Source organism: Aptenodytes forsteri, unplaced genomic scaffold (genome assembly GCF_000699145.1).
Source record: "Aptenodytes forsteri isolate BGI_AS27 unplaced genomic scaffold, ASM69914v1 Scaffold54, whole genome shotgun sequence".
In the NCBI taxonomy this organism is placed as follows: Eukaryota; Metazoa; Chordata; class Aves; order Sphenisciformes; family Spheniscidae; genus Aptenodytes; species Aptenodytes forsteri.
The window spans coordinates 9,326,896-9,347,533 of record NW_008796044.1 but is presented as its reverse complement, the minus strand read 5'-3'; the positions used below and the strand labels follow the sequence as shown (position 1 = coordinate 9,347,533).

The 20,638-nt window shown below is 47.5% G+C and overlaps 1 protein-coding gene across 1 annotated transcript in view; it reads right to left on the bottom strand.

The window, feature by feature from the left end:
- Window positions 1-17,867, bottom strand: part of UIMC1 (ubiquitin interaction motif containing 1) — a 36,233-nt gene extending 18,366 nt beyond the window's left edge. Inside the window, exons 1-5 of the mRNA XM_009285767.1 lie at window positions 17,783-17,867; window positions 16,467-16,624; window positions 9,322-9,412; window positions 4,014-4,138; window positions 2,529-3,686 (exon numbers count right to left, since the gene is read on the bottom strand). Of these exons, the coding sequence (XP_009284042.1) occupies window positions 2,529-3,686; window positions 4,014-4,138; window positions 9,322-9,412; window positions 16,467-16,616 (1,524 nt within the window). The 5' untranslated portion in view covers window positions 16,617-16,624; window positions 17,783-17,867. The remainder of the gene's footprint in view (window positions 1-2,528; window positions 3,687-4,013; window positions 4,139-9,321; window positions 9,413-16,466; window positions 16,625-17,782) is intronic.
- Window positions 17,868-20,638: the final 2,771 nt, after the last annotated feature.

Sequence of the window (20,638 nt, the reverse complement as noted above, 5' to 3'; positions counted from 1 at the left end):
CATCATTAACATAAAATACCACACTTCCTCCTTTATTTTTATTTCTCTTTTTCCTGAACTGTACATATCTTAATGCCTCTGCCCTGGTCACGAATACTGGGCCATGTTTCTGTTTCTCCTAGTACATATGTTATAAGGTATGGCATTAATTCAGGTCACCAGATTCTAACTCTCCAGATTTGGGTCTTTTCCCTCTGAATCTTTTAAAGACCAAGAGTCCCCCCTAACCTTATTTGAAAGGCTATGAAGGAATTGATTCTATTAGCACTGAAGTTCGTTAGTGCAGGTTCACAGGCTATGAGATCTGACAACCAGGATTTGCTCTGTGCAAACATCCCATGGCTGCGGGCAACAGTCGCAGCAGTTGGCCACTGCCATGGTGGAAGGTCTCTGCCCGCTCCAGGTGAGGGTTTCAAAGCAGGGGTACAGGCAGGCTCCCTCGAGCACAGCATTTGCACCTTCATTTCACTGGTACAACACAAGGCACAGGGCCTTTTTGAGGACAGTTTTGAGTCCCCATGGATGGTTTCTAGCCTTGGCACAGCCTAACATCTCCCACCGTCCTCACCAGCAAAGCAGCCCTGGTGGCACCGGGGGAGCCCCAGGGCAGTACAGGCAGCAGGGGTCTCCAAGCGATGCAGCACACCAGGGACACGACTGCTCTGGGCCTCTCCTTTGTCACTGCTGGTGGAATTGTATTTGATAGAAGGAAAAAAATGGAGACAAGGCACAAGCAAACATCAAACACATCAATCTTGCAAGTAAGTCACCTGCACTGGCCTCAGTGTGCGACTGCACAGAGAGGCGAGAGAAGGGAGCAACCTCTCAAGCTGGGAGTGATAAGGCAGATGAAAGGGCATTTAGAAATTATTTTCTCTCAAGTAAATAAAAGACTGGCAAATTTTGGGCTAGGGTTGAAATTTTAAAGCCTGCTCCCCCTCCCCCTTCCTTATTAAAGAAAGACTGGCAAATTTTGGGGGGTTGAAATTTTAAAGCCTGCTCCCCCTCCCTTACTTTTTCACCTTAAAAAATATCAGAAAGGCTACATCTACATACACGTTATGGCTCTCTGAGACAGCTCTTGTGGTCAGGATGAGTACATTACAAGTTCACACTCAGCACCACTGAAACCTCCTTTCTCCCCAAGAATTATTTAGGTGTTAGCATTAAACGGAAAATATAAAAAAAAATACCCCACAATTTTCAATACTGATTAAAAGTTCACACCCTTCCTAGCTGCTGTAGCTTTCCAAGGGCTTTAGCGTACACCTCCATAGACCTGCAGTCACCCCAATCTTCCAGATTAATGACACCTCCATTTCCAAAGGAAAAGACACAGAAGAAAAAAAGCAGTTTGCCTTAAGATCCTTTCAGGTCTTTTGTATCTATCCTAAAGAAATTAAAAAGGGCACAAGTCAGTTTCTTTCCTCTGCAGGTCACCTTTAAGGCTTGTTTAAATCTGTATCTGCTAAACCCAAGCCAAAGCACTGTCATGAAAAGTCACATTTCAGCACAGGCTGCTCTGCACTTTTGCTGCAACCAGAAAATGCAGACATGTTGTTTTTCCTAAGTGTTCAATATTACAAGACAGAATATAAATATCACAAAACAAGTTAAGTATCTTTCTAACACCAGGGTAAATGATCAAATACACTTGAAAACAGGAACAACAGAGCTGAGGCTTCAGTCATAGAGAAGATAAAGTTATACAATGATCCGGGAGTGAAGTCATTATGAAAAATGAGGGTTGGAAAAGGCTGACACAAACCTAAAATACAGCAGTAATAAATACTTCATCTGACTAGCAATCTGTTTAAACTTAGCAGTGACAGAAAGCTGCCTTCCGCTCCAACAAGAGAGCCCTGACGGAGACAGAGGCTGACACCTAGCGTCTAGCAGACCCAACAAGCAAGCCGGAGAGAAGGTGCCCAACCACCAGAACAAGGACAGTGAGCACTGCTGTGATGACAGATCACTCTGGGCAGGCAGAAGACCATGCAGAGCCTCTCCTGGCCACAACCGCAGGACCACGAGGGAAAAGAGCACTTGCAATGATGAAGCACGTACAGACGCGGATGAACATATAGGTGCAAAAAGGAGAGGCTGTGCTGCAAGGACAAAAGCCACACTTCTGTCTGCGAAGGAAAACGCAGAGCTCCCCACACGGCCATGGGTTTATAAGCTGGTTTGCCAGAGCTGGCGGTGGTCAGCATCATCTCTGTGCTCCCTACCCTGACACGCTGCCAGGCTACTCTTTTGAGAAGGACAAGTCAGCTGGAAGTCTTTATCTCAGTGGTGCATTAATGATCGACTGCCAGGCTGCATGATGGTCCCTACCATTTGTGAGCTGGGTATCAGCCTGTACACTTTTCCTCTCCCTTTCACAGTAAGCTGTGTGGCTAGGGGAGGAAGTCCCTAAATTTAACAGGAGCATTAAACAGCAGTGCCTGCTTTGCAGAAGGGACTGAATCCTAAAATGGACAGAAGAGCGGGACTGTTCAACCTCTGCTCAGTGACAAAGGTCTTACCTGGCAGTAGCTGGTGGTCGGTTCATCATCGGAAGTGGAGTTCTTCTCTTCTTCCATGCTGTGCCCTGGACTCTCTGCTTCCCTTCTCTTTGAAGGGAGGAGCCAGGTGATGCTCTCAGACTCCTTCTGCCCATCTGGGTCTCCATCTTCTGTATCATCAGCAACCCCGTTCTCCCTGCTTATCTGCTCTCCTTTCCCAAGCTCGTTTTGGCTCAAGGAAGAACTGGGCACAACTGGGTTACCAAACTCCTTCTTATGCAATAGCTGCCTCTGAGCCTGCTTCAGGCTCTTCTGGTAAACCTCCAGCTGACACAAGATGACTTTGGTGTACTGGTTGGGGTCCACCCCTTTGGGGCAGAAGGGGATGCCCCAGTAATAGTGCACTGTGTCTCTCGCCTCCTCCTGCTTGTGCTTCTCCTCCGCTGCATTCAGCACGCAAAGCTCAGGGGTACTGTCGGGCACCTCATTCTGCTCTGCTTGCTCTGTGGAAACACAGACTTCGGCGGCATGCCCGGGCTGTGATGTGTGCCTGGTACCTGCTCCTCCACTACTCCTGCTGGGGCTGCTACACCGTTCTGCGGTCCAGCTCTTCCAGAGCGTGGCTGAGCTCCCGGCACCAGCTTCTCCCGCAGAATGGCCAGTGCAGGGCAGGGGCTGCTCTTTTGGTTCGTGGCCTGTTGCTTCGGAAGAGCTGAAGGGGCTTGTGAACAGTCTCCGAGGTGTCAGTCGCCGGGAGCCTGAAGCCACCCTGCCAAAGGTGGGACTCAAAGAGATGAGGTCATCTCCGAGAGTGCTGGGTAACATGTTACTAGAATCACTTTTTGCTGGTGAGGAAGGCTTTTCACTTGACCTTGTCACAGGCTGGCCCTTCCCCGGAGACACGATTATGCTGGATACTAGTGAGCTTTCAACGATTTCCTGGCTTAACCTCCTCAACACTACCAGGGGGCTCCAGGCAACATCCATCTGTCCGTTCCCATCAGCTCTGGCGCTCTGTGAGTGGGAGCTGCACCCAGAGCAAGGGGTGTCAGGGCAAAGCGCCAGACCTCCCAGGATCTCAGCACCTTCTTTCTCGGCAGGATGGCTTTGGCTTCGCACACCCAGTGCTTCTGCAGACAACTGAGGGGTTGCATCAGAGGAGTCCGAGGGCTGACAGCTCTGGAAAACAAAAGGTTGATTCTCCGAGAGGCACATTCTTTATCAGCAGAGCAAGGGCTCCCCCGGCAAACAGGCAGCCATCACCCAGACTGCAGAACAACCCCCCAGATCAGAACTGTGTACCTCAAAACAGGGGACAGCTGAGGTTAGGCTTCCTATGCCTCTCACTAGGAATGGTACAAAACAACTACTCTGTGACTGCTGTAGTTCCAGCTTGCACTGGAGATAGCTAGGCCGCCTAGCTATCTTGTGCAGTGTGGCAAAGCAAGCACAGAAAGCAATGTTGCTGAAGAACCCTAGTAAGCCTCTTCACAGAAGTACACTTACGTTAAGGCTCTCAGCAATGGCCTTCCTCAAGAGCTCCTCCTCTTCCTCTTCCTGACAGTTCACTTGTCTGGCTTCTTGCTCACTCATTTTCAGGGCCAGTGCAAACTGTTCCTCTTCAGTCATCTCTACAGCAGAAAAAAAAAAAAGGATAATGTCAAGTCACAGCTGCAGGTGTATGTAAACACCCAACATATATCCAACATGTTGGGAGAGATGTCCAAGGGTCCCACCTCCCCAGGAGGAACGCAGAGCAAAACATCTAAACCTCAGCTTTCCTGAAAAAGTGTTACCAAAACCAGAGCAGGCAACACTAAATGGAAAAAGTAACCCAAGTCAGGAACTTCAGTTAGGGTTTCTACAGCAATCTAAACTCCGACTCCCTGGGTATATTAACTGCAACAGGACATTTTATTTGCCCTCATCAAACACCACACTCTACAGCTGCAGAACGCATGTTCAAGGAGAGAGGAAAAGGACAGATTTCTAAAGCGTGCTCATTTTTATATCAGACAGGCTCAGCAGCAAGGCAGGATAAAGAACACATCTTCTTTATTTAATACACTTTTTTACTAGCCAAATAGCATGTCTCACTGCCTTCTGACATGCAGATACCTGCAATACCACAGGAGACCTACCCAAGAGCAAGAGCTACATCTTGTTCATCCTGAGCTGCAGGTGGAAAGCTCTGTGGAGGGTAATGTTACTTGCTCGGTGGTATTATGGAGGATCTTTCACATGCATACATCCCACTTCTGCTCACATCACCACTCCACTGCATCACTCAGTCAGTCATGCATAGGAAACAGGCTTCCTACAGTTGTAACCACTATTTCAGCAGAAAATTTCTTCCTGAAATATTCCTCACTCAGAGCAAACCAGAAGTCAAGACTGGCTGTTCAGAAACAAAGCAGTTAGTTACTTTGAAAAACACTTACTTACTTAGACTCAATCCAACACTTTCACTATGCTTAAAATATACAATGCCTGCAGAATAGAGTGCAGCTTGGAAAACAACTCAACAGCACTCTCAGGAGCTGAAAAATACATCTTCTCACTCGAAACAAATTGACAGATTTCCTTCAAAACCCGCTCCCTCCTTCAGGCAGAATCCTGCACGCGCCATCTCATGCATGAACCAAAAGGCTTGCTCTCTGATGGGCCAGAAGAGCTTTAAGAGACACGATTTGAACAGGAAGGCCGCCCAAGCACAAAACATGCCTTCACTGCAGCCAGTTTGAGAAACAGACGTTTCCCTAGATAAAGATGCATTCAGAAGTTGCAGGCTCCCATTTTCTAACCCATCCTCTTCCTACCAGCTGCCACCAAAATACAGCAGCAAGCCTCCCTTGAAGTAGCCTGGGATTGCACTGGTCTTAGCACAGCCTGTGCATCACCACGGCACGACTGCATTGAGGTGCATCCACACAGCAGCAGGCTTTGCTTTGCCCTTCCCCCAGCTCGTTGCTAATGGCAGGCTGGTTCTCCCCCACTCAAGCAGGATTTGAAGCATTTTTGGACTGTTCTGATTACCAGCCGTAGATTCCTTTACATGTCCTACTAAATCAGCACTTAACTTTAGGTTGGGTGGGGTTTTTTTAATTTCTTTAAAAATTAAGAAAGAGGTTGAAGTGAAGGCAGGCTGCAGCGCGCTCAAGGCTCGTGGGGATCTTTTGTCCTTGGACAAAGTCACACTATGATGTTACAGACAGGAGGGATCAGGGACAAAAAAACCCACATCCTTTAATGGAAAGCACACGACAGCCCAGTGCATGAAGGCGGCTCCCGTCCCGAAGAACAGCAGTAATACGCAGCATTTCCTCAATAGCAAACATCTTCCAAGCATTCAAGTAAGGGCGTGTTGATTTGTTTCCCTGCCCAAACCATCACAGCAATCAGGCCAGGTCCTGCAAACTCTGACATGTGCAAGAAAACCAGTGCACATGATCAGTGTCCCACAACACAAGACTTTCCACGTGCCTAAATTAAAACGGGGGCCCGAGTGTTCACCAGTTCAGGCTATCAACATCCATGAAGCTTAATAAAAAGAAACATTTTCTGGCGAGTTACTACTGTACATTTTGTTTTCTTCTCCCTTCCTGGCACAGCAATTTCCCCTCTGGGGACAGGGAATGTGCCAGACAAATGCTGCCTCTCACAAAGAAACCAGCGACAAACAAAATGCACTTAGTGCACGTTCCAGTTGAGTAGGTGCTCCAGAGACGAGGAAATCTCGAGCTTAAATCCACCTGGCATTACAGTGGGGAGAGCAAAGAGCAGCTCTGCTCATGCCTTCTGGGAGACCTGACCTGCTTTAAGCCGAGCGGTCGGGAGCTGACGGTATTTTGTGCTCCACGTCTGATCATTTCTCAGCACCATGCATTTTACTAAACTTGATGTTGATTGCACCAGTCATAATTTATGATGATTAGAAATCCAAAGTGTTGTGTTAGCCCCCAACCAGTGTGTGCAAACAGACCTCTGGAGCGCTTCAGGAGCGAGCACTGAGCGCACAGCGGAGGCGAGCCATGATCCTGGAGCATGCCGGCAGGGCAGGGGCTCCCGCAGCCCTTGGGAGGAACGACCCCTCTCCGTCAGGACAGACACACTCGGTTACACTCAGCTCACACACATCGCATGCCTCGCAGAAGCCCGTCCCCGCTGCCGTGTGGGGAAGCGCTGGCACCTCCAGCTGGGAATTCTGTGTCTCGCACTCCAATATCCACTCGCCACACGTCCATCCCAACGCAGCACGGAACCCCAGTGCCTCTCCGGGGACCAGGGCATCCAAGAAACCCACAGATGGGAAGGAGGGGTCAGGGAGAAACTGTTTTTAAGACATTGCAGCCCTAAACAAATTAAACCATTTCAGAGCCTTTTTAAATGCTAATACAGCAATTTGCTAAGCGATTTATGTTCCATTTTGACATTTGCAAAGTGAATTAGATGCAAAACCCCACTAGTTGTAGTTCTAACACTTACTAATAAGAGATTTACTCAAAAATAATGGAAATGCGGGATCTCAGTATTTCCACATATCCAAAGTGCAATTACAGTAAAAAATTCAAATGTGCTTTAAAGCACTGACTTCCTCCAGAAAAAGAGAGAGAGACTTCTTTAGGGTTTGTATTTCCATTTATCCTGTCAGGATGAAACGTCACAGATATATTTTAGTTATGGCTTTAGGTTAAAATGAATAAAACCACAACAAAGCAAAAATGGGAGGATATGCTTTATAACCAGAGCCTGCAAATATCTGAAATTTTCCAGTTTTGAGGAGAAAGAACTTGCTCTACCCAGAAGCACCGAATCTTTACAAAAGACCAATTTGCTTCGCAATTCAAAGAATTTATTTAAAGGCACTGAGAAAAATAATTACTACTTCAAATCTTAATTTGCCTAAAAGCAAACACCAAAAGTCTAATTTTAGCTTTCCATAAATGAGAGGACAGACCCACCATCACATGGGCTTAAACAAGCGACCACTCTCTGATCGAGCAGCGCCGGGCAACCCCAGCCTCCTGCGCTTCAAGGAGGCAGACGCGCACACTTAAAAAAAAGGCAGCTTTTGCCCCAGGAAGAGAAAAACTATTATCAAGAATTTCAATATCTAGAAATGCAGCAAAACTCCTCCATTATACAACGGCTAGAGAGCCAGCCCTGTCTCCCATGGGTTTTCTGGAGCACACCGAACACCTTTCTCACAGCACCAGCTCCTGAAACCCGGCGTGCTCAACGATGCAATGAGGACATCCAACTTCAGCAACTCCCTGTTCTTAGCCATATGTTTGGTCACATTTTAACAGCATCTCCAAGGGGGGTTCAGCTTGTATTTTGTGTTCCGTTTCTTTTGGGAGAAAAAAACCAAAATGAACTCTTCCCCCATCTCTGACTTTGCTATCTTACTTGTTCAACACAGGACGTGCACGGTGGGTTTCAACTGCCACAAAGAGCCAGGCTGTTTCATGCTATGGCCTTAGGCCTCTATTAAAAACAATTTAATTCACACAAGCCCTCTGAGGACTGACAAGCCCAACTGCTGCTGCTTGTGGAGCACTGGCGTGCTCCACTTTGTTCTTTGGGTTTTGCAGGAGACAACATCTCTCCCATTTTAAAACATTCCGAATTTAACATCCTAGATGGACCACTGCCTTGCAGAGCGCAAGAACGGGAGAGTGGATCCACTGGGGCAGAGCAATGGTCCACCTGCCTGGCTGCTGTAACAAGTGGTGCTGTACAGGGAGTACAGGCAAGCCTGGCCACGCTCAGTGGTCCCTTCTGCTTGCACATCCCCAGCATTCAGAAATGCTGTTTGCAGAATATGAGCGGGAACATCCCAGCCTGTTCCCTTTAGCATCTGTTTACAGACCTATAGTCCATGAACGCATTTAATCCCTTATTAAAGCTGCTGGTACTGACCCCTCCACAACCTCCTGTGACAAAAACTTCCAGGAGTTCACTACATGCTGTGTGAAGCATTACTTTCCTTCACCCGTTTTAAACCTATCTATCTCCTGCTATTTCCACCAACTGCACCCTGGCTTTAGGAGCTGGTAAACAACAGCTCTGTGTTCAGCTGAGGCACTGCCTTCCTGATGTGAACTATGATCCCACCTTCCTCTCCTAACAGAGCAGCCCCAGGCTTTCCAGTCGCTCCTCGTAAGGCAGCTGCTCCCTCCCCTTCATGGCTTGGGTTGCCCTTCTCCGGATGTCCCCTAACTCCACCGTGTCCCTGAGATGCAGAGACCAGAACTGCACACACCACTGTTGATGTGGGTGCACCCATGCTTTATATAACAGCAAAATGACGTAAAACAAATCTCTTGTTCTTAACATCCTTCCTTATGATGCCCAATGTTGCTGGCTCCTCCAGCTGCCCCCGCGCCACAAGATGATGATTTCAGAGAACTGTCAGCTGCGACTCAGATCTTTCCTGAGCTGCGACTGCCAGGTCAGAGCATCATGACATTTCAGGGAAAGACAGCAGCAGAGGGGCCTGAACAGGAAAGCAGTTTGTGAGTGACAGTGCTTTCGGATTGGCTTCAACCAATTTTGAAACCCGGTGAGGTACCGACACCCTCACACACTTATATTGGAAGTGCACCCGTCTGTGCACATACTGCCTGGGGGGCAAACAGGTGACAGTCTGCCTATTCAGAAAGGCAAATTTTACCCCTGAGAAGGGTCTTCTCTGAAAACCGTGCATCCCCAGCCACATCACAGGCTTTCTGCCAGGGAAATAACCTCTAACACAAACAGCAGAAGCTGCTCAGCACCAGTCTACTTCCCCAGCCCCACCCTCGAGACCTACGTGCAATTTTTCTCTTAGCAGCAAACTTCGTTCTATCCAGCTGCTGTTTTGTTCTCTTCTTTTGCAATCCACTCTCCTCCTTTGACTCCTGCTGTAATAGAAAAAAATATGGTGAGTGCATACAATATGTACCAGCCCCCTCCCCCCCAACTACTCAGACACAAACACTGGTTCAAGAACAAGCCTCTATTTGTGTGAAATTTGAATTTCAAACATAATTCAAGCACATTCTGTAACTATTAAAAGCTGTGTGATAAGCATAACGAGCAAAAAGAGTTACAGACTGACATAAACAGAGAAATAGGAGAGACAATAGACTTCATGCCAGTCACCACCATGCGCTGCACCTGCTGCCCATGATTTTAGAGAGAATTTGTTTGGCCTTGCTAAAACATTGGTATTTGTAAGCACTCGAAACAGAAAAACAAAACCCTTTTATAACTGAACATCGCACACCTGTAAGCCAGGACTGTTTCCTGCCACGCAGCTTCTGTACTCTGCCCAGACAATTTTAGGTGACCAAAACTAGAATCCTAACTGGTTTTGGGGATCCACACTAATGTACCTCGAGAGCAGGAGAGCCAGCTGTATTTACTCCTGGTGCTATTCTCTCATTATATTGCCACAGTGTTTCATTTTTGAAGCCTGAATACTTCAGAAATTTGTCGACTCGAGGCCTCCCGGAATAATACCCACATGAACAACCTAAATGCTTGCTGCTTTAAGCATACTGACTGCAACAAGAATGGTCACAGGCTTAATTAGCACACATTTATGCAAGTTACTGTCCTAACGGCTTAAGCGAGGGCGTACACATCACCAAAGGCTGGCACTGGACCCCTTCCAATTTGTCTCTCTAGATCAGGTAGGATTAGAATCAAACCCCGTGCTTCAGGCAGAGACCCACGCCTGGCCAGGAAGGGGGTTCGCACAGCTCTGTCTGCAGCTGCGGTTGTGTTTGCTGTCCATGAGACTCACGGCGAACTGGCCACATGCTTGGGCCTCACACCACCTCCTGTGCCAGGAGGGGGGCTTCAAGATGGGGCACGTGGCTTGGGCTACTTTAATGCAAATGGATACCCTGCTTATTTTCAAGTGTAATCTATTTCTGCTGTCTATTGCCTGTGTTTCTGAACCTCTGAAGTCTTTTGGACTGCACCTCTATGCTGAGTTTTGTTCAAGACATCTCCGCCTTTAGTGTTATCTGTAAATTTTATTAATGTATATACACCACTTGCTCCCTCTTACAGATCATTAATGAGGATGTTAAAACACACACAGACCTAATATTGATCCTCTTGGCCTCAGCTTTACATCTCCCCCAAATGAGCCTCTCTTCTGTTCATCACCAGCTTTTGCTGACAGTCTTTTAGTAACATTCCTGGATTGAAATCCTGCTATCTAGACCAAATTGAATTATTTATCCAGCTAAGATTTTGCAAGACATACTATTAAGTGGTTTCCTGAAACCCTAATACATTACAGCTTTTACATGCCCTAATATCTACGGCATTCCTCACTTCCACTGATTTAAGAATCAGCTCACAATAAGGCAGCAATCACGGTCAGCAAGTCCCCCCCCACACTCATGCTCACACCTAAGGGTTTCTTCCTTTGACTGATTCCTTCCCTTCCCCACCCAACCTAGTTTCGGTACCCCGTTTCTAAGATCTGCCCCCGTGTCTCCAAAATGCTGCTTCACAGCCAGATTCTCTCTTGCTAGAAGATGGATGCTCTCTATTTCTGAGCCTGCCTAGCTCATGCCTAGCAGGTGAAATCCTCTCTCTTCCAGGGCCCTCACATGTTGCCCTTCTCCAGTTTTCCATAAGCCACAGGTATTCCTACTCCGAGTTGCCCTGCCTTGGTCTGCAGCAGCAGCCCCACGCTGACCTTGCGGTCAGCTCACACCTAAGGGAGCGGGGAACAGTTTGTGGGATCGTATCAGGATCATGCTAGGATTATATGCTGGATGAGGTTAAGCAATAGGTCTCCCGCTCTCCCCCAAAGCCCTGTCTAACAGTGCTAAACCTACTCCAGCTTAAGACAGGGGCAACTTAATCCTAGCAGGCTCTGTAAATCCCCAGCTCTTCTCTCTAGGCATCAATCTTCCCCTCATCACTCTTGCACTTGCCGGAAGGTCAACCCTGACACTCCCATCTGCAGCTCTCTTCCAGGGCACGGATGTGATTTATGAGCACATCAAACTTTCCACGGCTGCCAGTGTCTGCTCTGTGCAGAGAGACACACGTTTACAATATGCACCACAGGACAAGACAGGGTTCAAACGCCGCCGGGGCTTGGAGGGGAATGGCATGCCTGGTGCTGAGCGGGCTGCCCGGTTTCAGCATGCAGCCGAGCACATGCCTCGGTTCCCCATGCTGGGTCCTGAAGAATCTCGACATTTACAACACTGGCAGGAGCAAAATTATTGCAGGACATGTGTTGTATGAACCTGATACATTTGAGAAAGATGTTTAAATTGCTTAACAGCATTCTACCAAACAGCCACGGTACAGCGAACCGCTGAAGCAAATCCAATTAATCCTGATGGGCCAAAATATACACACACATCTCAGTCCCAAGAATTCTTAAATCTTCTTTATTTTTAAACCCAGAAAATAAAACATACCTTTTAATTAGGATTTATGGCTGTTTGTACCTCTGCTGGGAGAGCGCCCCGCAGGCCCCGGAGTGCTCTCCATAAATGCAGGCATGGATGGTGGAAACAGAAGGGGCCAAGAAAATTCAGAGAAGGCAACAGGGCTTGCTCTTTCTGACCCAACCTTTTAATGCTCATCTGTCTACAAGGATAATAGGAACTCAGGGGGCCACTCAACCAACTGCCTTTCTAATAAGATCACTAGTCCAAAAATAATCTTAATCAATTAAAATATTCCCAAACTGCAGCCAATACTCTTAGTTACAAGGTCATCTCCAACACACAACTTCCAGGGGAAACTAATTATTATAACGGAGGCGAGGTGGGAACTGCGCACCTCTGCTCAGTGCCAGCCTGGATAGTGTCTCTCCTCCTTTGCCGTCAATTTAAAGCATAATGGCCAGAAGGAATCCAAATTCTCTTCCTGTGTGTCAGGCTCTGCAGTTTAATTTATGATGCTCTCTTATGAGCAATTTCACTGTCAGTATTGTACACAGATCAAGAAAAAGACGGGTTTCCAAAGTTCCCTACACATCTAGTGGAAGGCAGCCACTATTCTTCCTTGTTTTTTTAACCTGCTTGGTTTCACCAGACAGCAGGAAATCAAATTCCCATTTTAAAAATGCTTTTGCACATACTTAAGAAAACCTGACTCTGCCAGCAGAAACAGATACAGCTCTACTCGCTTCTAAAAGCCCGTAAATGGAAGCCAGTAGCCAGCCTCCCACATCCTGCTCCCTCGAATCCACATCATAAACCACAGAAATCAGCTGCTACTGACTCAGGGAAGGAAAGGCTACAGAAGAATGTCTCCATAGCTAACAGTGCAGACTGCGAAGTCAAAAGGTCTGGGTAATTTTACTGCTCAACAGCAGTTGGGACCATTTAACAATAGGGCACAGCCAAACACCACACGTCCTGCATGGGAAATACGCAGATGAAAACCAGACTAATTTATTTTTAAAAGCCAATTAGATGTTGGAAGTGCCACGTTTGGCCCTAGCCAAGGCTGCTGCTGAAATTAATATCACACCCTACTTTATTAGTCTCTGACTTCAGTTCAGAATCTGTTTCAGCTCTGCTCTGTCTTTTAGCTCATTAGAACAAACCTGCTGGAAGTGGAGACTTGAACAACGAGACACAACGGAGCTCATGCCAGATGTGTAGTTCCTGACACACGGGAGGGAGGCCTCTGTAGAAAAAAGGGCTTTTACTAGGCTGCAAGGAGCCTGGATTCAGACTAATCTGATTTCCGAGGAGTGAGCACAGCAGAGCCGCCGAGCCTCCTTGGGAGCACACTCGTACTACCTTCTCCTCTGGGAACTGGAGGCACCGGGTCCCTCGGTACCACGGCAGAGCCCGTGGGGACAGCAGGGTGCTGCAACGATATTCCCATGTGGCTCTGCTTCACTCGGATGGTCAGTGGTGTGAGGTGGGCACTGCCACCCTAGCTGCGACGTTTCCAGCACGATCTTCTCCATAGCAAGATGCCCCTCAGGCCATGCCTGGTCCCGAGACGAGTGCCCACTGCCACAATTGATGGAGAACAGGACAGGGCGGTGGCCAGGTATTCCAGCCAATGCCCAAACACACCTCCCTCTTCCTACCAAAAACCAGCATCTGATCTGGAACATTGACACGCGCTGCTATTTACCCAGACTGCAAGTATCTCCAAACACAGGAATACTCAGGCAAAGGGATGCTCCACACCAAAGGGAAGACAGACCCTGGATGCCATGCAGAAATAGATGGCAATGTCACCCTGGAGTCTTGTCATGCTCCCCAAGGGCTGGCAGAGCTGATGAATCTGGCAGAAAGAGCCTGTGAGACTTCATGCAAACTCTACGAGTGGAGGCAGGTACTCTCAAAGCTCCCAAAGGATCTACCCAGGAAAAACAGACCCTTCTGAAAGGTCCCACAGCAGATCAGCAGCATTTTGGGATCAACTGCACTGAAGGCTGCAGATCAGTCAAACAGGTTAGCACAACTACTGGGCCTCTGGCTGTGCTCAATGCTCACTCCTGGCCAGGCCTCCTGCTGGGTGACAATCACCTTTCAGACATGGCTTCAGAAAACCTTGGGGATCAAAGAGTCTTTATCAACAGCCCAATTCAAGAAGGAGGCTCATGAGACAGACCAGGAGTTGCTATGCTTGGAAAGCACTTTCTTGGGCACTATTCGAAATATTGTGTATTTGTGAATAACCACCCATCTTCTGGCGTGGGCAACTAATTCCCCGCAGGATTTAAACAGTCAGGGGAGACAGGAACCACTTTGCCCATTCGTCATGTCTGTGTTTCAGAGACACGGTCTGCACAAAGAAGGTCATATCCTCTTGTTTCCACAAAGCCAGAGAGACTGTTCTTATTTTGTCTGACCCTTCCCAAAAAAGAGAGAAGTGTTTCCTGAATCCAGGATTATATATAGCAGAGATCAAAAAGCCCCATGTCCAGAAAACTTCCTTCTGATGCAGCTCTGCAGATGCCACAGCATAGACATGAGCAAAGAAAGAAAGCTTGGCAAAATAACATGGATGAGCTTGATAATCCAGCATGACTGAAAAATTCCTGGGAGAGGCAGTCTGCCAAAGATCATCAAAAGTGAGAAGCTGGAGGCTTTCCAGGTGCAGCTGCTACAAGATCTGCTGGTCTGGAAGCAGAACCAGGGACTTGTTCTATAGATACCTGCCAAGAGACTGCCAAGGAAGAAAGCCATCGAATCAGTGATGCCCAAATTGTCCTTGTAGCTTTTGATTCATAAGGAACCATGTCCTAACAGATGCAAGATTAATTGAGAATGTATTGTTCTCTAAAATTGCTATTGATCTGAGCTTCCCACATCTCTTCTCGAACACATAACAAGGTCTTACTAGAGCAAGAACAGCAGTTACAAGGTTCGAAATTGAAATTCAACTTGATGTACACTGAAGAGCTGAGACAGTTACAGAAGCCAGACAGTTATTTTTTTGAGATCCCAAGTAAATCACAGTTTTGGGTTTGATTTTGCAGAAAACAACACGACAAGAGACTGTGGCACTGGATCTGGAAGCTGATGACTCACAGAAAGAAAGAGACTGAACTGAATAAATCCACTCATTCAACTGACTGAACTGTTGTCACTTAAACAGAACCTAATTGGCTCTTTAACGGCCTCTCTGAGCATATCCTTTTCTGTAATATGACCGATTATGCCATCAGAATTTATTGTTTATAGACAAACTTACAGAACAGTCAGGGAGCCTAACCTTTTTATAGATGTGTTTTAAGAGACGTTTGTTTCCTCTTTTTCAGATACATGCACATTGAGATGAATAATTGCAGACAATAACAGGTCCTGATCTTTTATGTACTGCAGCAGCTCTTATAGCTGCTGATTTCTTTTTTCCTTATAGGTTTCACAATAAAGGCCAGTGATGCAGCAGACATCTGAAGTTAACTTAGCATATTGCAGAGCTAAGGGTTTAACCCCACTGAACTATTACTGCCATATGTTCCATTTCTTTCAGGGAATTTCCCAATGGGAAAGAACTCAGACAATGTGAAGAAAAAACATCCAATATCATTTGCCCTACAGCTTCTTACTGTTTATTTCTAGTGCTTTTCCTCTCCTCACATGATAATCACCTTATTGTAGAGAAGCACGCTGCAGATGTGGGAGCAAAAGATTTAAGATCTACAGCTTGAAAGTGAACTGAAATGCTTTTGAAAATGGTGGAATTACAAAAAGCAGCTTAGGATCCCCAGCCACTGGCAAGACAGAGCAAAGCCTTAACAGTCATACATAAAAAAATTGATTCTAATAATTTCCTCTCATGTACCTCACTAAGTTGAGGACAGATTCTCAGGGCTCTGGGTTTCCCCCAGGCGGGAGTTCCTGCACTCATCCCAATGCCAGTGTAACAGACGCAGACATTTCAATCTTTTAGGGTAAGGCTGATGTTTGTAAGACGACGCTAGGGATCACTGATCTGAGCCTTTATGTCTTAGCCAGGCACACCCACACCACAGTTCACCTTTACACCCTATGGAAGTGGGTTAAAAACTCAGGCTTCTGTAATTCAGGATCAGTTTATCAGACACCAGCTGTGTCTGAGCTATTCGCAAGCCTGTGTTCTGAATCATTTTCTTATCTATTTGCACATAATACAGAATCATGTTTCTATGGTTTAGCTGGAAATCAATCAAATAAAAATTATGAAAAAAAGATTTGTAAAGGGATTGAGAAAAGGTTACTTTTAAATTACGTTTCAAATTCAGTTCTGAGAGGATTTGGTTATCAAATCCCAGACTCATAACTCACCCTCACGAAGCACACCATTCATTTCCTAGTCAAATAGGATTTGATTCATCTCATATGTAAGAAAAGGAACGGCACTATACCCTCTGTGCAAAGCCTGACCCCGGCACATACAGCGTGGGATGCTCAGGCACTCTCCTGCAACAGCAGGCCCAGCACAGGCTCTGGACACCACAAGCCGATCACTGACCTCTCCATCGCTGTCAGATATAACAATAAACGCATCCACAAAACTGCGCTTCTTCTTGGCGTTGGCTGGGTTCCTCTTCTCTTCCTCCTCTTCGTCCCCATCCTGACCTCGAGAGTCCAGGCCCTCTGTGGGCTTCTTCTTCCTCGGCATCCTTCACTCTGAAACAGAGGGAAAGATTAAAGCCATTTGTTTCCTTCCGATTTAGATTTCCCCTAACAGCCATCCTTTTTTTGCTATTTTTAGGCAAAATACCCCAGGCATTAGAACCTTATTACAAAGCGTGGTGGATTTAGCATTACTGGGAGCCACATGTACTAGTCACCGCTCATCTAGTTAAGAATACTTTATTATAGCTGATGCTAAAAAGGGGTTTCAGGGGAACAGCAACACAGACCAAAGCCACTCTGAATGCCCTTGCTCCAAAGCAATGAGGCTTTCCTCTTAGCTTCTCCTGTTAAAGCTCTTCAGCAAACTGCTCCAAAGCATCACTTCACAGCAGGTCTCCCACCCTCCAAGACAACCCCAGACTTCCCCTCCTCAGCCCACACCCTCACCGTCCTGGTGCAGAACAAACCAGGCTGTGGTAGTGGATCAGGTGGAAACTTGCATGCCAGAACAAGAAGCCACCGCAGCACAGCCATTTGTCAGCTTTTATATTCAAGAAAACAAGGGGGAAAGGCATGTTCCTCAAAGGATGCGGTTTTGCTTTCAGCACAGCAGCTCCGTGGAAGGCTGCACCAGCACTACGAAAAGGGAAAACACAGGCAGTGGCAGTAGGCAGGTTGGAAACAAGACAATAGGTTTATCTCGCAGCCTGGATTTCTCAATGAGCATCAGCCTCCGGAAGTCCTCTGCACAGACATGCCCGAACCATTCGTATTAAAGAAGGCACTTGACAAGCAGGGAGGAACCTGCTGAGCGTTATTAGTGCAAACCTGAGTGCTCTATGAACAGCACAATTGAGGGCAGGTGCCCACACAATGCAAGCTAGTACTTCAGCATCTCCTTTCCTTGCCAGCCCATAGACTGTTGGAGAGAGATGCACAGCAAGCATTAGCTGCTTTGATCAAAAAGGACTCAGACGAGAGGATCAGGAAGAGATCTCAGCGAATGAGAGCAGTAGGACAGCACACAGAGTTAGACCAACCTTTCCTGTCTACATTTGTCATTCGGCAAATAACTCGACAGAAACATTTGGTGCTTCCTGAACTGTGATCTAAAAGAGCTTTACAAAGCAGGCTGAGCACGATCAGCTCTGTTTAAGTTAGAATTAAACATGTGCGGAGCGGTTCAGCAACAAGCCCCTCGTTACACACCAGAGAACGGCAGAGCTGGAAATGCAAGTCAAGTTGGCCAGTTCCCAGAACAGTGTCCTTCCACAGGATCATTCTGCCTTCCTTCAAGATCACTGAAATAGCTCAAATGTGCTGCTTAGGTCTAAAATAAGAGTAAGAGAAGATGCAACAAAGACCCTACATTACCCAATATAGAGCCAAACCCTCCTGTGTTACACCACAAAATTGCAAACAGCCACTGTGTGTAGAAATACTAATGAGCAAGTTCAAAATCCCCATCAGCGCTAAGAACAGCAGTGCGCTGCTCCATCTACAGTCCGAGGCAGCAAGGTGAGGCTGAGAGAGGAATACATACATTCCCTTCCTACTATCTGCAGCCTTTGAAAGCTCCCTTAGCCTGTCTGCCTCCCTTCCTCTGCAAATACATGCACACACATGCCTAGAGACAAAAGATGATTATCCTGGTGAGTCATGATTTGCACTGAAGGTTTGCTGAGCCCTCTGAAGACAGAATATTGTACTAATGGCATGCACAGCTCCAGAAGCAACTGCAACCACCACTGCAGTCCACAAATGTTTGCCTGTTTAGGAAGGGGAAATAAAGACAAGCACTGCTTTTGGAAAAGCATTGGCTCTTGCAAAACAAAGCTGTTCTGCTCCAGCTGAGCTGAACTCAGCTCTTGTTGGAATACCCTCATTATACTTTCTCCATTTTTTATCTTTTGCTCCAAATGGTGTCTTTGCCCTCTGCCTAGAGAGATGAGCCAAGCCTCACACCCAACTGCTGAGAAATGCCCCCACGAAGGGCGTCCGTCGCGGTGGGGAACACTCCCTTATCGGAAGAAAAAACACTTAGGCACTTTGGCATGACAATGGGGAGGAGCACTGGAGAGGCCCGCGCCTCCAGTACATGAGCCTATGCAGGGTCACTCTGGTTTTGGTGAGACAGCCTGTAAACCTTTTTACCACCGAAACAAAAGCAAACAGCAACAAGCAACTGCCACGCTGTCTTTTTTTTTTTTTTTTTTAAATCCATGCTGGTATCACCAGCTCTCCTCTGACTCTGCGATACATCTTCTGCTTGATGCACTGTGCTAAATAAGAGATCACTGAGAAATATCAGCTGGAGTTATGATGAGTCACCTACCTTCAACATTCAAAGGAAAGAAAAAAAAAAAAGATGTAAGAGATGTAACCACACAACTCCCACAACGCTTCTGAAAATGAAGGGACTTGTGGCAAAGAGAGTCCCTGTAAATGTAACTAAGGGAACAAGACAAGTAAGAGATCACTCGTAGCTATGCTAGTCTGAGGCTATGAGTAGGAGAGCGGTAATAGCTTTTATTAGACAAGCTGGTATAGCTGAGGGAAGAAAACACGCATCAGAGTGCACCCCCCCTCTTCAGGTAGGGAAGTTAAGCACAGAAGCTGTATTTTGCTTTTAGCACTCTTAGAAAGGAGAGTTGCTAGTACCTGAGGTGACGATACCTGCTTTCAGGCTCAGCAAAAAAGGCCAAAGACTGAATTATCTAAAACTACCTTTGCAGGTTGGCTCACAGACTCGTTTTCCAGTTATCCAGATTTTTTTCTAACTCTGAATTTAAGAAAATTTCTTCGTAAATGCTCTGACAGCAAAGGTGACCTCCTGACAAGGGACTCGCACATGCCACACTTCTCCAGTCACATTTTTAGGGATATCCTTGAAGATCCCCCAACTTATGATTATTTGTCATTTTCCCTCTCATCTATCATTCTGATGAATCAGAAAGCAATTACCGACAGAATAATTCTAAATCTTGACACTGCAGCTACAGACCTGCCAAGCTGTGACAGCTTGAAAAATGCTTGAAAATGAAGCCAAAAATGAATGACTCTCATCCCCGGATGAGTTTCTGAGCCGTTTGAGACACAGACTGTCGCTTTGTAAACAACTCCCCCCACCTCAGGAAGAAGAGGCACGACGCTCCCCGGCAGCACCGCAAAGCGGCTCTGTGTTCAGGCAGGTCAGCACCGCAAACCTCCTTGGAAATATCATCCCCAGACCCTCGGCTCGACCTGGCACGCAGGGCCCAGCTGATGCTCTGCGACCAGCAGGACACGAGGGCTCACAGCGCCCCGGGGGGAGAGGAACTGTTTACAGGATTTACCCATTTATAGAGCTGGTTCTTCACAAGAAGGGACACAGGCACTGCAGAGGTCACGCACACCCAGGCACTGTGCATCTGCAAACGCCGCTGAGCTCCACGGGAGATGCTAACTGCTCAGCTTCCCTCTAGCCCAGCCTAAGCAAGTCCCACACACAACACCTCTCCCTCCTCCAAGGACAGGCCCTGCATGGTGGGGGGAGAGCAACCCTCTCCCCAGCACCCATCCGAGGTCCTCCTGTCCCCTTCCCAACCCGCTGCCCTCGGGCACGGAGGGCTCTGCAGGGAGACTGACAAGGGCAGGGTCAGGGCTACTCAACAAGCATCACCCTGGGGAGGAAGCATGGGGGGTCGCAGGCGGGATGGGGGGGTGAGCTTGGGAGGAAGAGGATCAGCCATAGGTGGGGTAAATCAAGGGGAGCGTGCTGGGGCTGCCCCAGGAGAAGAGGGAGGAGGGAGCCAGCACCTGCAGGAGGAAACAGAAGGGGCAGGAGCTGGCCCCAGGGCCTAGCCTGGGGAGATGCCTCAGGGGATGGGGCCAGGGCAGAGCGCTGGGAGGTCGGTTTTGGGGTGCCCTCCCCAGGGGACTGCTCTGGGAAAGGAGTTCCAGGGTGTGCCCAGGGGAAGAGGCACAGTACCAGGGTCCCCTCCAGAGCAAGGGACTGGGAACAGCCCTTGAGGAGAATGATACTGGGTGTCCCTTCCCCCCCACGGGACAGGGCTGGCGCCGGGG